The sequence below is a fragment of the Botryllus schlosseri genome, chromosome 5 (genome assembly GCF_051294905.1).
Source record: "Botryllus schlosseri isolate E-star chromosome 5, Bs_hap1, whole genome shotgun sequence".
NCBI classification, from domain to species: Eukaryota; Metazoa; Chordata; class Ascidiacea; order Stolidobranchia; family Styelidae; genus Botryllus; species Botryllus schlosseri.
The window spans coordinates 2968899-2985773 of NC_137240.1; the positions used below are offsets into that span (position 1 = coordinate 2968899).

Consider the following 16875-nt stretch of genomic DNA (forward strand, 5'->3'; position numbering starts at 1 on the left):
CGCCGTACTAGAGTTGATCAGAACCTCGTGTGAACGCGGTCAAGACATCGGCGTACTGAACGTTACCAGCTTTGGAGAGCAGAGCAGGGGTTAGCGCGAACGCAGACCCCACTAGCAGAAATTACACGACCGAGTTACCCACATTTGGGGTAATCGCCGAGGTCAACCCTGCCCATGTGCAATGGCAAGGCCTCGCCCGGGCAGAACCGGCTGTTTGATCCCGGTATACTGCTTCGTCAGGTAAGTATGCGTTCCTAGGAAATTTGTTCGCATCCCAATTTCAATTATTAAATAGTCTTTGTGGTGAGCACGATGATAACATCCATCACGGATGCGTGAATACTAAATATAGTCACCAAGTAGCCAAAGCTGTGAAGCGTAGGGAGGGATACAATCGAACCTGCAGCTCTGGTTGATCCAAGTTCTAACCCATTTGCTAAAATCTTCCGCATGCCGTGGCGAATGATATCCCTGTCATATATTTCGTTGTGGTTGTATTCGGACCTGACTGACATCTTCCTTCGCGTAACGACTCAAGATATGTGATTTCGCAAATCGAAAACACGAGTCTTTTCATTCGCGTAGTGTAAGTTCCAAATACGAAAGAGTGATATTCGAACAAGCAAGGAATTCTCTCAAGTGCTCGATCAATCCAAAGCAAGGAATTCTCTCAAGTAGGGATGGTGTGAACGCGAGGTTCACGTTCGCGTTCTGTGTGTGAACCTCGGAAATTTAGAGGTTCACGTTCACAACAGAACCTTGGTAGGTTCTGCACTGTGAACCTTTCGCGTATATTACAATTTTCACTTCATTATGACATCTTTCGTTCAAATTTATTGCATTTCAACTGCGGGCCACTCTATGCATGGCGCTGGCAGTATAAAAATAAATAGTAAACGACCATGCACCTTGACAATCTCAAAAGTTTTACTTGCTTTGTTACAAATGTTTGCTCGAAATATCCAGCTTTATTACCCTTTGTGAACATTTAGTGACTCTCTGCTGTGAGCTTGACCCGCAATCACACAACATCACGAGCGAAATGCGTAGTCAGCAATGATGCTTACTCCACCAATCAATGAGATTAATATAGTTTTCTGATGTAAAAAATCTAGCAGGAGTTCGGGGTCAAACTTGACTGCATAGGTTCACTGTATCATTAAATCCAAATCCGTACGGTTGAGGTGTTGGCTACTGCTGTATAACTTGTTAATGGAGTAAAATCGGTAGCAACTATAGAAACCTGTTTTACACTCTTCTCGATATCAATGTAGCAATACTCAGACGCTGAATACATTGTCCGGTCTGGGCTAGACCGTTAAGGCGTAAGCTTTTATTCCCTTGTAAGCCGTCGTTGAAATTGTTGGCTAAGCGACGGAAAATATTGATTTTATGGGATTATTATATCATTTGATTGCCTCAGTTGATACATTTAGCGACGTTTAAAACTCCAATATGTACCTCAGCATTGTGGCATTATGTGGCCCGAGTCGTCGCTAGGTATCGTGTACGTACACTGTACAGTGTACAAGTGTACTTGTACAATGTACATAGGCTATCACTTCACTGAAAGATAGGATTGGAATTAGCAATATGACGTCACGTGACGTCATGAGGTTCACGTTCGTGTTCACACAGAACCTTTCAAAAAGGTTCGCGTTCACACGAACCTGAACCTTTCAGAGGTTCGCACCATCCCTACTCTCAAGTGCCCGATCAATCCCCAGATCGATAACGTTGCGTTGCCACGCTGAATTTGCGCAACCCACGAATAGCCAGAGTATTCCCGGTTTTATAATTATTCGTGACCATATTAACTTGCAGAAAGTTATATGATTAGCTATGTAAGGTAAACGATATTTCTAAACCAATCCAGACTTATGGATCTTGACCGGTCAGAATACGGCGCATGTCATACATTGTACCGCGATACCGACAACCTTATAAATTAGTTCAAGGCGCGACATTTTAAAACTAATAATAGGCAGCCCTTAACTATTCCATATAGCACCCTGAAATATCTGTAGCGCAGGCAAGATAATCTCAGACATTTCGTACAGCTGTGTAGTGTGCAATTGTGCAGTACATTCATGGATGAGCACGGCATTGTGATGTTAAACAGATATTCCATCGGACAGTAGAGCTCAAAATTACAGCTTCCTACTCGTTTCGTATGTAAGACATCAAGTTACAATTTGAAACGGTATCTTAGAGCGGCAGTAAATAAATTGCCTATATAGCTATACTAACCAAGCCAACTAGACTTCACCGCGGAGAAACTAACATAAAGCGGTCGGTGACGTGATTCAGATGCGGCGTTAATGACCCGATGATACACCATTTGTCATTGATAAAAGCGTTTAATTTGTCCAATTAAACAGTCGGCGCTTGCTTAGCGGTACGGTAGCTCACTCCATATCGTGTCCCATGTAAACCGTTGCGAGAATAGCTCCGCGACGCGCCTACAGGATAAACATTAGCTTTGTCGTGTTTATGAAATACTTGATACACATCAGGTTTGTCCTCACCTTACGGTTTGTTTGGGTATTTACCAACACTATCCGGACTGCTGTTGGGGCATAAACCGGATAAACGAAACAGCAGCGCTGTCTGATATGAGGGGACTTGATGAAGATGCAAAACTGCATGCAGGCGTTCTATATACCAGTTCAAGAAATCTGCTCCTTTTACGAACGAGAAATTCAAAATTGCACATTCAACACAATGCTTCGCATAATGACGAAGATATTCAGTACATGATGCAACGTTTACGCGATTTAGTGAGCTGCTCTTGTGTTGTGTGCATGTGCAATTGTACAATGTACAGCACCGCACAATATACTGTACGCTACTCAGTAGGCTCTCCCTATCTCTGCACAAAAGTGCACATTCAGTCCCTGACAATGTTCATTTCATCCCTTGAATTCACTTTCTTATACTAAACGATGTTCCCTGGCATTACGTTCTCGAAACCCACTATCAGCGGCAGTCAATTTAATGGAACGAGACATCTTCACGAGTTCGCGGGGATAGCGTCATCATTAAACGCCGAAATTCACCCGACCTTCCTCAAATATTATCTGCAATCCCCCGCAACTACAATAGTTATCATATCCAATTATACAAAGACCCACTGCATAACTTCTCAACTTCTTAGATCACATGTATCCTCGTTCGTCGCATAGGAAGCAGAAATACCTGTTGACCAGCTGTTCAAATTAAAAGCCATCTCTAATGCGGACAGTCAGATAGTCCGGTGAATATGAAAAAAGAATTTGCCAACAGTAAAGCAGCTCTTGAAATTTGATAACACACTCGGTGTTATCGCTGAAAGCATTGGAAGTAGTGGAGACCGAAATTCTAGTGATTGTCGGAATATATATCAGTCGATCCCCGGGCCTTGGCGGCACTGCTGACTGTGTCAACAATGCGCAGGCTCGGACTACAACAACTCTCGAACGCGGCCTTCTGTTTTATGACAGCACGCTTCACCGCTCGTATGGGGATCTGATGTTGAAATTACGGGGAATTCTCCTATCATTCGGCGCTCCCGATTGTGACTGTTATGTTCGTGCATTTACGTTCTGTGTCGTACAACTCTTTCTTTCTATAGGATTAGTAATTTCAGCCAATCATTATTTCCTCGTGTGTCATGCTTGTATTTATACCCTGTGTTCTGTTGTCTCGTGGTCTTTTCATTTAACTGTACTGTGGATCGTGTCGCTGCCTTAAAGTCATACTGCTGTAAAATATACTGATTTCTTATTGCAACCTCGTCGCATTGAGTTATTGTTCAAACAAGATCAAGAACATAACAATTGGTGTCAGAAGTCGGATTCTAGTTATTTCTGCGACGGAGATAAAGCATGGAAGAAGGTATACTGAAGCTGCTCGAAAAGCAGCAGGCAATGATGGCGAGTCTACATGAAACGATGGAACAGCAAAAAGCACAGCATAAAGAAGAAATGGCGCAATTAGCGCAGAGGTTGAGTCCCGGTACGTCAACATCTGAAGCTACCGCTCCCAAGTTTGATTCGTTTGTAAAATCGAAGGAGAAATGGGACCAGTATCTGCAACGATTCAACCATCACCTAGCAATTTACGGCATTTCCAACATGGAGAAGAAAAGAGCGTGTCTACTCTCATGGGTTGGACCTGAAACGTACTCGCTCCTACGTAATTTGTTTGGTGCTGCTGATGTCAGTGCGCAAACCTTCGACGCGTTGACTGAGAAGTTGTCCACACACTTCAAGGATTCAATTCATGTGCAAGCTGCCAGGTACGAATTTTACAATTGCAAAATGCAGCCGGGACAATCGTACGCCGATTGGATCGCTACTCTACGCGGAATCTCCAAGGATTGCAACTTCATATGCTCAAGAGATGGCTGTGATCAGAGCTACGTTGATGAGCTAATGCGCGATCTCATCATTAAAGAAACGCCGCACGCGGATGTGAGACGGCATTGTCTAACACAAACCAATCCATCCCTCGACGACGTTCTCAAAGTAGCCGCAACATACGTGAGAACGCTGGAAACTGATAGGGTTATCCAGGGCGAGAGTAGCGGAAAAGACACTTCCATCGTCAACAAGATGACGGGAAGTTATCAGAAGGGGAGAAAACCTTCCAAATCCATTCAGGGCAACTTCCCGGAAAGACTGAAATCCTGCAGCCGCTGTTTCATCGATCACCAGAGAAAAGACTGTCAATATCGACATTCAGTGTGTCAGAAATGTGGTCGTAAAGGTCATATCAAACCTGTGTGCATGTCCAAACCTAGTATCACGCAACAGGTCACATCCGTCAATTTCTGCTCAGTGCCACTCCTCTCCTTCGACATCGATCAACTATATCGACGCGTAGGAAACCAGCTCTGGATCAACTCCAGCATCAACGGCATTCCGTTGCCGACTCAGTGGGACACTGGTGCACCCTCCGCCATGGTGGGATTGACTGGGTACAAAACTTTAGGCTCTCCGAAACTCTCAGCATACCATTGCTCTTTCGTAGCGTATGGCGACAAGCCACTGAAAGTGAAAGGTATTTGCACTGTAAGCGTGCAGGTGGGTTCTGAAGTTCGAGTTGGCTTAAAATTGGTAGTTCTCGACGAACACCGTGGGCAAAACATTTTTGGTCTCGATTGGAGCGATGCTTTCTCCATGACCGCTAAGGGAACGTCTGCTTTGGATGCAATTTCCTCACAGATGGTCAAATCGCAATCATGTAATACTATTGACATTTCTGATTCGAACGACAAATTGGTATCTTTTCAGTCCAAATTTCCCTCCGTTTTCTCTAATGTATTAGGACGATGCACCAAGACAAAGGTGACAATTCACTTGAAACCTAATGCCAAGCCCGTATTCAACAAGCCACGCCCTTTGCCTTTCGCAAGGCAAATCGCTGTTCAAACCGAATTGGATAGATTAGTCAATCAAGGTATCCTCGAACCAATCAATTACAGTGATTGGGCAGCACCAATTGTTGCCGTCACTAAATCAAATGGATCAGTACGCATTTGTGGTGACTTCAAAGCATTGAATCAACAGATTCAGATAGATCAACATCCCCTGCCCTCCTTAGATGAAATTCTTCACAAGTTACAGGGTGGTTGTATTTTCACGAAAATTGATCTTGCCGATGCTTATTTTCAGCTAGAATTAGATGATGATGCGAAGAATTTGTGTGTCATCAACACGCAATTCGGTCTATTCCGTTATCGACGCATGTGTTTCGGAGTCGCATCTAGTCCGGCAAATTTTCAACGCTGTATTGATGCCATGATCGCCGGCTTACCCGGTGTTGCTAGTTTTATCGATGACATAATCGTTACTGGCATTGGTGAATGCGATCATTTTCGCAACTTATCGCTACTCTTTGAGCGCCTCACCGAATACGGTTTCACCGTCAACTTCACTAAATTTCGTCAATTCTTGTATGGTAGAAAATTTACGCTCGTGACGGACCACAAACCGCTTTTAGCTATTTTCTCGCCGGACAAGAAAATTCCCGTGATTACAGCGCAACGCTTACAGCGATGGGTACTAACGCTCATGGCTTACCAATACGATATTCGCTATAAACCGACTAATCAGCACGGAAACGCCGACGGTTTATCTCGCCTACCAAAGGGTCCAGACCCTGAGTTTGACGAACTGGAAATTCGTGAAAACGCGGAGATCGTTCACGCTATTAATATGGCATTCGATGGCTTACCGTTAACTCGCAATGAAATTCGCGACGCGACGCTGAAGGACAAAACCATGGAACTAGTGAAATTATCTGTCACTCATGGTAATTGGAATCCAAAGGTGCACATTGATGATTTTTCTTGGTTTTCGACTCGCAAACATTCGCTCTCTCTGCACGAAGACATAGTCATGCTCAATATTGATGGTTTTCAGCGCGTAGTAATTCCGCAGTCACTTCGCTCGCGAGTCTTATCATTGTTGCACGAAGGACATTGGGGTATCGCGAAAATGAAGCAGATGGCTCGACGTTACATCGCATGGCCTTCCATTAATCGCGACATTGAAAATCTCGTGAAGAGTTGCGACGCTTGCCGTAAAGTAATGAAAGCGCCTGATCGTCAGTATCGCGAATGGCCTAAAACTTCTGAAAGCTTTGAACGAATTCACTTGGATTTCGCAGGTCCAATAAACAATAAGATGTTTCTTGTCATCGTCGATGCGCATTCGAAATATCCTTTCGTTAAAGTAATGAATGTCGGTTCTACCACAACCTTGTGTGTGGTCAACGCTTTGCGGGAAGTCTTCTCTATTGAAGGCTTGCCCATAACTATTGTCACGGATGGCGGGCCGCAATTCACATCGAATGAATTCGATAAGTTTTGCTCTAATTTGGCAATCAGCCATATCGTATCACCGTCTTTTCATCCTGCCTCGAACGGGGAAGCGGAGCGTTTCGTCCAGACTTTAAAAGCTGGATTAATAAAAAATTGCGACGGGGGAAAAGATCTCAACTTCGCGCTCCAAACACTTCTCGCTACGTACCGATGTGCACCGCACCCGGGCATAGACTGGAAAACGCCTGCCGAGATTTTACATGGTCGACAGCCGCGCAATTTGTTAAGTTTGTGCTCGCCCTTCGACAAATCGAAACCCGTTACGCCTAGACAATCAGTCACTCATTTCGAGATTGGTTCCTCGGTTTACGCTCGCAGCTACCGAAGCGGACCAAAGTGGGTTGCTGGCGTGGTGACGGAAATACTGGGGCGTGTTGTGTACATTATAAAAACAGATCATGGGTATTGGAGAAGGCACAAAAACCAACTCCAACCACGCTTGATTTCAGCTGGCAATAATACAGCCACACAGGAAGTTGTTCAACCTCAGCAACCACAAATTGAGCAACCATTGGCCAGGAATAGGGCACAACGTCCTGTAGCTAGTCCTGCTCGATCGTCGGGCAGACGTTATCCTGTTAGAAATAGGAAACCCACCGACTTCTATAGACCGTAAATGTGGGCAACCCTCTAACTTACAGGGGAGGACTGTTATGTTCGTGCATTTACGTTCTGTGTCGTACAACTCTTTCTTTCTATAGGATTAGTAATTTCAGCCAATCATTATTTCCTCGTGTGTCATGCTTGTATTTATACCCTGTGTTCTGTTGTCTCGTGGTCTTTTCATTTAACTGTACTGTGGATCGTGTCGCTGCCTTAAAGTCATACTGCTGTAAAATATACTGATTTCTTATTGCAACCTCGTCGCATTGAGTTATTGTTCAAACAAGATCAAGAACATAACAGTGACATGCACATTTTCATCCGTGATCCATCTTCGTTAATGATCTGGCTCTGGTAACCGTAATTCTCGAAATACAGGAATAGGCATCCCAGACAGGTACATTTGAGGTGTTATTGGCTCAGCGTCTTGCGCCAAAACCTGCTGTTAATATAGCAACAAACCTCCGTCCATAACGGCTACCAGTATTACACACTTCTTAGCGCCGTTTCTCGGTTGCAGATAAGTGGGTTACTCGGCAACGTTTCATCTCAAAACACGGGTTACTAGAATACCGAATTCCCGCAGCGATGAGACCATTTTCAATTGTTCACCATTTAATAATCGCAAAACCACATAAACATCGATATTATACACAGAAATAGACTTATGGCGAGCTACAAAAAGGTAACTTCTATGAGCACTTCTTCCGAGTGCGACTTGACTTGACTCAATATACTCTGTTATACAATCGGTACATAATCATTTGGTTATATTCATGGATGGTTCGGCTTTGATGACACGGTTATATCGAGCCTTAAAAATGAGCTACATATGTTGTGCGTCCGGCTTCTCGATCGGTAGGTCGTGGGTTCGATCCCCGGCCGGGTCAGACCAAAGACTCGAAAACTGGTATCCGCGGCTATCCTGCTAGGCGCTCAGCAATCACGGATAGCATGGAGGAGAAAAAACCGGGGGTGCAGACTAGATGACCTTACTATATAGGCCGTATCGCATCTCCGTCGTCAAAGCATCTCGATGGTGCAGGCGAAAAAGAATACCATATCTCTCTCTCTTACCGCTTGTCGTCATACTAACACTGTTGCCGTACCTCTCCTGCCATCGCTTCATTGATTTGCTACCATCTTTTATTTTTTAATTTCCTTGTCAACTAACTTTTGTTACAGCCAGACTGTGTAGAGCAGGGCTGGCCAACCTTTTCAGCCAAAGGGCCACATTCGATTGACGAACTTTTGTGCGGGCCACTATCCGCGCGAAGCGCGAAAATTTTTTGAAGTTCATAGGTCAATAATATTGTCACTTGACTATATTGCGGCCTGCTGTATATCTTTGGGTGAAGTTTGCGAGGGCTGGGCTATTCGGCGCATGGACATATCGATATCGAAAGCTGCGACCAACATGCGTCAATCATTTCGTGCCTAGGTTTTATAGTCGACGGTCTTACTGCGAGCGCAAACGCAAGGTCGCATGAGTTGAACGACACTTTGTCTCGTAATCGCGAATATAGTTAGACTCAATCTGATACATTAGGTGTTCTTCAATTTTCACAAAAGGGCAACAATTTTTAAAACAAGAAATCAAGTGACAACATATTGCGCTAAGCTTATAGAAATTTTTTACCTTTGATAAATCTATCGCAAATTATTCTGCTTTATTGTAGTGTACGAAGATATAGGCTACCAATATGTGAATAGTTGATGGACCTGTCAATGAGTCGAAACTGATATTTTAGTCATCACTTCTCAAGTGTTGCGGCCAGACTAATCAAATTTTTGGTTGGCCTTGCAAGTTCACAATCTGTGCAATCCATTTTTGATGATATTAGAAGTTTCGGAAATTACCTCGCGGGCCACTCAAAACCTTCTCGCGGGCCACATGAGGCCCGCGGGCCACGGGTTGGCCGGCCCTGGTGTAGAGACAAGTGTAGCCTACTGTACGTGTTTGGTAGGTCTAGTTGACCTCCAAGGTCGTGTCGATCACTCCTATCTGATACCGAATACTGTGCAGCGTGCAATGTGCATGCGTATTTTCTGTACCACCATTATTGCTGTTTGTTTGTTGTGTATTTCGGCTGGATGAATATAACGACTATCTCCCTCCCTCTCTCTTTTAATGTAGTAGACCTACCTTGTTTATGTGTATATATTGTGATATATCACAATGCGTCATATGTTTGTTATGGATTTGCGCTGTTGACATATAAAGATTATCTCTCTATCGCAAGCTTGTGGATTCAAGTTATAAAAAAATTCAAAGTTCAATATTTAATTTCGAGCCACATATTTCGAGTGCAGCGCCCGTGTCCTTTGAGATTCCATGACATTTTACGTGACCCCTGTCTACTATGGCCGGCGAAACGAAGCAAAACCAGCTGACAAGATACAGATCAAACACTGTCGAAATAGGGCATCAGGCTGCGATGGATGTTCGATTCAGTGCGTTTGGTCGTTTCGACATCCGTCCACCTCTTCACTACATGGCACATTGTTTGTCTTGAACGTATAAAAACAATGGAAACGCCGATTATACGGGTCATCTATAAATCGTAATTTCAGAAAAGCAAAGTGGGTCGCAGATTTTAAGTTATGATAATGTCGAGGAGAAACTCGTCGCTACATCTTCTCTGCAAGTGTTCAGCTGATAGTGCGTATAGGCTAGAGTGGAGTGAAAATAACTTTGTTTTAATCGAAAAAAGGGGGTTCTTAAATCCCGACAAATTACCTAAAACTTCAATAAAATTGCCTGTAGGGGATTGCCCACATTTTCCAGCAGGCAACTCCCCAATTTCTGCGCACGAGGAGGTAAAATTGCCCATCTCGACAACCACTGGTCGTGGAGTCATGGGATAGCTCAAAAGCTGCCAAAACATCAAGATATCTGTCTTAAGAAGAAAGTTATCTCTATTGTGAACACAAAACGAGTTTCAGCTAAAAAGACACTAAGATTTTGAAGCGGGCAGAAAGAATGAATAAACGAATTACCTGAAATGCAGCCATACATGGGTCAACTACTGCATGAGCGTAATTAATTGCGAACCCTGGTCAACGCGCAGTTGCGATCACGAATACGCTTTTGTTTCCTTCAACCTGAGCCTAGCACACATTTAACGAGTTCAGTCTGCGAATTCTTGTTATATTATGTGCTGATATATTTGTTGCACATCTTTGCGTCCCTCACTACTTTCGTTCTAGTTGCGATGCATGCTACCGAGGGTTGTAACGCCTCAATTAAAAACATTCCACGTCTTATTCAAGTCTCGTGTGTCAGTATCTATATTTCAAACATAGCACCATAAACTAACGTTTATCTGATTGTATAAACTTGTTCGAGCGAGAAATTGGGTGTATTACTGTATTATTAATGCTAGGCTTTCGATATCACCCAAGAGTTTCACAAAGTAAGTTGAACCTGACTTGAACTCGAAAATGCGCACTTGGACTCGGTGGCGAATTGAAAACGACTCCAGCCAAATCTATAAAAGTCAAATTGACTTGTGACTTGCTTGGGTACAACTCTGATGCTAACACGATTGTACATGACTGTCGAAAAGCTCTGCGGATTCTGCCATGTTCAAACCGCTGAGAAATGCATTTCTACCCAATCAACACACAAAACGCATAAAAGAATTTTGAAATGTTTGCAAATATACGGAAATAACAAGAACGTCACTCTTGGTACATACATTCTAGCAGCCAACACTCCACATTAGCTAAGGAAGCACTATGAGAGTAGCTTACAATTTGTTCTAGATCAGTGGTTGTCAAACTTTTTTTCGACACTCCCCCCTTGATGATAGTGAAAAATTTTGCGTCCCCTTATCGTCATATTAAAAAGAGCAGCCATAATTTTTGCAATCCCAACGCAATGTTTGGTGACATGGAAGGGGTTGTGGCTGTTGAGACACTTCTCAAATATGGAATACTTGGATGTTTCAGCACAAATTGAAATCATCGGGGGTTCAAGAAAGATCATTTCTCTCATGCGGCAGATTGCCACCCCTCAGATGCTTTCACCCCCCCCCCCCAGTTTGAGAACCACTGTTCTAGATAGTCCTGTGTGATCTTTACACAATCATCAGAACCTATACATGATTGGATTAGGAGTGGTTGATAGTCAAATTATGAAGCAATGGAAATTAGTCTAATCAAGTGTACTCAATTAGATAGGTCGGATATGCACTTGCGTCTTTGAAGATGATAAACATTGAGGGGGCAGACACATTGTCGACTACACTGTCATATAAATCATCACCATTTCTTGCTGGAGGAGTCTTCATTCCGGACTGTCCCTGAGCATAAGCCCCTGTTATAACATCAGCTAGGAACATGGTGCGAATGCCCTTGACATTGGGTTGGGCATAGCTATGGGAATAATTGGCAGTCGTTGCAAAATAGACGCCGTTACCATACGCAGCAGCTGAAAAAGATCATTTCCAAATCAATTGATCAATCAAACACTGGTGCAAGTCAATTGTTAGCTATTCTCAAGTATTCACCATTGCATTAAATCACTCACCATGAGACCCGGCAAAACTTCTGTCAAAACCATTGTTGATTATTGCATCAGCATTTCCAGTTCCATGGTAAAGCTGTTTCTCGACTTGATATCCAGTGCCTTGCAATTTTCCGGTGACTTCGGCTTTCTTGGCAGCGTATTGCTTGTAAAGGGCGACACTTTGAATTCTACTGACCTGAATAAACAGTTGTCAGGAATGAAGAATATCATTAAGTGGAGGTAAAACACGATTCCAACAAATACATTGAATCTGCTGAAACCTGAAATACGAACATGGAAAAAGGATAATTACACTGGTCAACACATATTTTTAGGCAGACAAGGTAAGAGTGGTTTTGGGGGTTCTGAAGGTCACTGATTGCGAATATGACCTTAGTTTTTTCAAATTGGCTCTACTTTTGGAGATAATCCATGGTGCTATTTTGACTGAAATCTCATATTTTTGGTGTATGGTCTCGATAAAAATCGGTTCAGTCGTACTATAAAGTTCAGAAATTCAATCTACTTATTTTGACGCACTGAAGATTGTTTTAAATCAAGATACACCAACAGAATTATATTTCAGGGTATTAGATTTATCATAATTGGAGACTTTCATGAATATCATGTGCTTAAATAAACTTCAATCATGTATATAAGTATTTACCTATAGATACTCAAATAACGTTGCATTAATTGAATCAGTTTTATGTCAACCACCTATTTTAAATTCAAAATAATCAGTTGGAATATAATATCAATAACTGATCTTAAAGCAAAATGGGTTATTGTACTATTTTCGGTTGTAAGCAATTTAGTGCAGTTTTTCAAAAGGTTCCAGCAATAGTCTGCCATAATATGTTCGTTGCACTGATATCTTTCTTTTGATGTTTTGATGTATTGTTGGAAACTTTTCCCTTTCTATTCCCTCTAATCAACAATATTATCAGAAAATATATCAAGATGACCGAACATGAAGTGAGATTTAATGCTCATATCTACTCCAAGGTTTCCATTTGCATATACCAATTCTCGGACCAACTGTTTGTAGTTGGGTGCTTTGTGATCTTCCAAAAAGTTTTATTTACTACATTCTAGAAGGGATTCCATGTAGCGAGCACCTTTCTTAATATGAAATTGTAATCCTTAGTCCGTATTCGAATCTGAGATCCATCAAAGATTCCAGATTTGAGCTTCTTGTTTGATATGGATACTAGGTACACCCACTTTGTTGGTTTTACGGAAAGTCATCCATTTGCAAGTGAAAAGAGATGAGACGCATATGAGTATTTTAGTTCAGCTTTCCAGGGACAAACTTGATAGCTTTATGCTCCTTTTACATCTTGGTAAAATGACCAATTGGTACAGAATTAAATATATTTCCATTGTGTAAAAGCACAGTTTTTAGGCTCGACAAACTGCTTTTTTTAACAAACCAAGTTCTCACATCAGGTCATGTTAGTATTGATGGAATAACTGAGAACGACATGAGGGTTCATCATGTCAATTATCAATTTATGCGCAGTATAAAAGTAGAAAAATCTAAGATTTACTTCCTACCAAGTGAAATATTCAAGGGTTAATACAGTGATTTTAGGCTATTTTGGGGGCATAAATATCTTCTTTTCTAGAGCCAATCTGGCAAAACCAATGTGATATTCGTAATCAGCAACCTTGAAAATCCCAGGAACGGCTCTTAGATATTCTGCCAAAAAAAAATTGTTTCATTTTGTTGACCAGTGTTATAGATGGTGAAGTATGCAGTTTCACATAATATTATTGAAAGAAAATGGTACAACAAAATGTGCATTGCAGACAGTACGAATATAAAAACAAATTGATATGAAATGAAAATCAGTTTGAATAACGGATGTTTCTATGAATGAAAATAATTATAAGGTTATTGGCAGTGTCTCCTCGAGATCTCTGCCTAGCACTAAGCCTTCAACGTCATGATTGCAACTGCATAAATTGATAAGATTGATTATGTAATGACCAAGCGAGCTGATGAGTCACTGTAACTGTAACACATTTAGAGTCATTAGCCAATTGCAATGGCAGCGAAGAATGAACAATTGAACATATTGAGCTCCGAATCAATCTTTCAACCAGAGAGAGAGAATAAACTAACAACTGACCAGGGCAAACTAATACAGAACATATCGTACAAAATGCAATAGTTGGACTCGCTGAGCAGCAATAACGAAGGAAGATATGGAACACATAACAGTTTCAGTCACATACCGTCAATGTATCTATGTATCAATGTATCTATGTATGTAATAGAAGTATATCCCAATACCGTTGGATTATTCGGACTCAGTCCAGTAGTTGTCATGCTGTTCAACACTTTGTTATATTCTGTAGATCCCCGGGCCAACCGTACTTTCTTCAAGCTTTGGCTGCCCATATTATCCCATGATTTTGGCAGAGCGTCTGAGTAGAGCATCAGAATAAAGTGGTTATAAAATGCCGACAAGCAACTGCAAGCTATTTAATTCAATTAATGACTTCAGCAATTAACTGTCAATCCCCCTTGCTTCAAATAAAAAGCATCGGGAATTTTCGTTCAAAAATACCTAGGGTAAAGCTTATGCGACGATACATCTTAATCCAAGAATTCCAGGCCAAAAATGAATTTCAAAATTGACATAAACCAAAGGGTGAAGTGTAAGAAATCCAGTTTCTACTTGGACATTGTATTTTATCAACGTCTGACAGTTATGATTGTGCCTGCAACATGCTTACTGCCCATGCTCAAAATAAACAGACAGAGGTCCCTTTAAGATATCCAATAGTTCTGATAAAATGAACATTGAACAAGGTGGGCATGGTAGTGCTCAGTAAATCTGAGTGGTCAAATCTGAGTAAAATACCCATTTTACTATATTTACGTGGAGTGGAGGCTGTGTATTGGAACGTGTATTGGAACAGCATAATTTTCAGCTCAATTTTTGGAAACATTGATCACAAAATCGAAGTGATGGAGTTATTTTCAGTATGTGAAGCGCCATAGCTACTACTTAATTAAGCTTTTGCTGTGTTTTTCCAGTGTCAGCTGGTGCTTATTAAATCGTATTTTATAAAATAACCAACAAGGTTTCAATCCCAGTTGAATGATTGAAAAGAGAAATATACCTGATTTTCCTTTTTCTTTTAGCCGCCGTCGTACAAGAGAATTAGAACTATCCAAATTCGCCAGGTCGTAAGTTTGCTTTACAACTTTATCATACTGAAATTCCTCAACTTGCACTTGACCGAGTTTTTTTCCCTTTTGCAAAATACAAAATACACTTAGATAGCATTCCAGAATGTTCTTACGTAGAGGAAGCATCAGATAATCAAGTAAGCAAACAAAATAAGAGACAGTAGTTTTGGGAATCTGCGCTCTTTTGATCAAATCTACTTTTTGAAGATGCTTAGTCCCCTCGAAGAAGTTTTCACATGACTTGGAAATCGCTACTTGACCTACTTCTACTTGTAAGGAGCTTGGAAGCCTCTGCCAACAAAGACCACAGATACTGGACACTGCGTATATTTCGTGCAAACCAAAACAGCTGAAAATCTGCCAATATCACCGAATATTTCAAAATCAAGCCCACCTTGAAAGCTTTTTCCAAAGCATGAGCTGCCCGTGCAGGCAGTTCGACCCAAACTCCGTTGCTAGCCTTCTTCTCCCAAGCGACATACTCTACGGTAGTCTTTGCTTCGCTCAGCGCTCGTAAAACACCGCGGATCGCCTCACAAGCCTTCATGACGTTTTTAGTCTGCCCGACCACCAGGAGTCGGGTCAGGTACCTGACAAAGATGGACGGCATGATTCGGTTGCTGAGAAAGGCTGGGCAAAATCAAGTATCCGACTTCGAGACGAGTATCACTCAAAATGATATCATGTCAGAGTATGGCTTATAATCACAGTATGGATGATGTGGGAAGTTCAAATATCTTCCTTTTATGAGATTACAAAGAAAACATTACCAGTTCTACTGCACATTAAACAGAATTTGATATTTTTTTACCATACTTATTTCATTAGACTAAGTGACAATGCCGCGGTTAATCAGGACATCACAGTAATGTCATCTCCACTAACGTGTGTAGCTTTGTAATACATGTTTCGGATGCTACGATACGAGGTTTCAAGGCACCCACAGCGGGGAAAAGGTATCAAAACTATAATTCTGGTTGAACAATAAATTAATTCTTGGTACTCAGTATTTGAGAAAATCATCTCTCGCTACACAACTAAAATTATTAGAATTACTATTCGATTCTGATTCGAGTACTCAAATCATTATGACCAGCTCTATTGATAGGCTGTTGACTAAATACGATAAGCTCACCAGTTCTAATCATGGCCTCAATGCCGAAGATCAGGACAAAAGTCAAAAATCAGGACAAGACAAATACGGACAAGGGACAATGTAGTTTTATATGACATCGCCCTTCGAAACGAAGTCGGATCTTAAAGGATGGTATGGTAGGGTTGTAACCATGTCGCAAGGTTCCCAGTCCCAAGACAAAGTCACTTTTATAATTTTGACTCGAGACAAGTCCGAGTCGTAGTGTTGAGAGTCGAGTCAGAGTCATTGTGTTCACTGTTTAGTTTTGTGTTCAAGTCATGTTCAACCTACTTTTTACAGCTCCTCTTGGGTGATATTGAATGCCTTGCATTCATAATATAGGAATTTTTCTCACTTTTAACAGTTTTCTGACTCTATTTTTCAGGTACCAGTACTGATAGACGAAATATGAATAATGGGGTAACTTCTACTATTCTTTGAAACAACAATGATATGCCCGTCTTGGCAGTCCGAGTCTCTAGCAATATGACTTAGTCCAGTTAAGCGCAATGACTCGAGTACCAGTCGAGTCAACACACAAATTCACA

General features: G+C 41.7%; 2 protein-coding genes and 1 non-coding gene across 4 annotated transcripts in view; 1 reads left to right on the forward strand and 2 right to left on the reverse strand.

The window, feature by feature from the left end:
* Positions 1-16875, forward strand: part of LOC145438653 (protein mono-ADP-ribosyltransferase PARP14-like) — a 362844-nt gene that overhangs the window by 97467 nt on the left and 248502 nt on the right. The window lies entirely within an intron of this gene.
* LOC145440039 (U1 spliceosomal RNA) lies at positions 85-248 on the reverse strand. The gene has a single exon (XR_013915411.1). It is a non-coding gene; the product is annotated as a U1 spliceosomal RNA (small nuclear RNA).
* LOC145438648 (protein mono-ADP-ribosyltransferase PARP14-like) overlaps positions 11482-16875 on the reverse strand; it is a 33171-nt gene continuing 27777 nt past the window's right edge. The window contains exons 28-32 of one of the 2 annotated variants that reach the window (XM_080315995.1): positions 15587-15782; positions 15123-15255; positions 14287-14420; positions 12006-12180; positions 11482-11906 (exon numbers count right to left, since the gene is read on the reverse strand). In XM_080315995.1, the coding sequence (XP_080172121.1) occupies positions 11635-11906; positions 12006-12180; positions 14287-14420; positions 15123-15255; positions 15587-15782 (910 nt within the window). In that variant the 3' untranslated portion in view covers positions 11482-11634. Of the gene's footprint in view, positions 11907-12005; positions 12181-14286; positions 14421-15122; positions 15256-15585; positions 15783-16875 lie in introns of those variants that run through there. The other variant, XM_080315996.1, reaches the window with a different exon arrangement.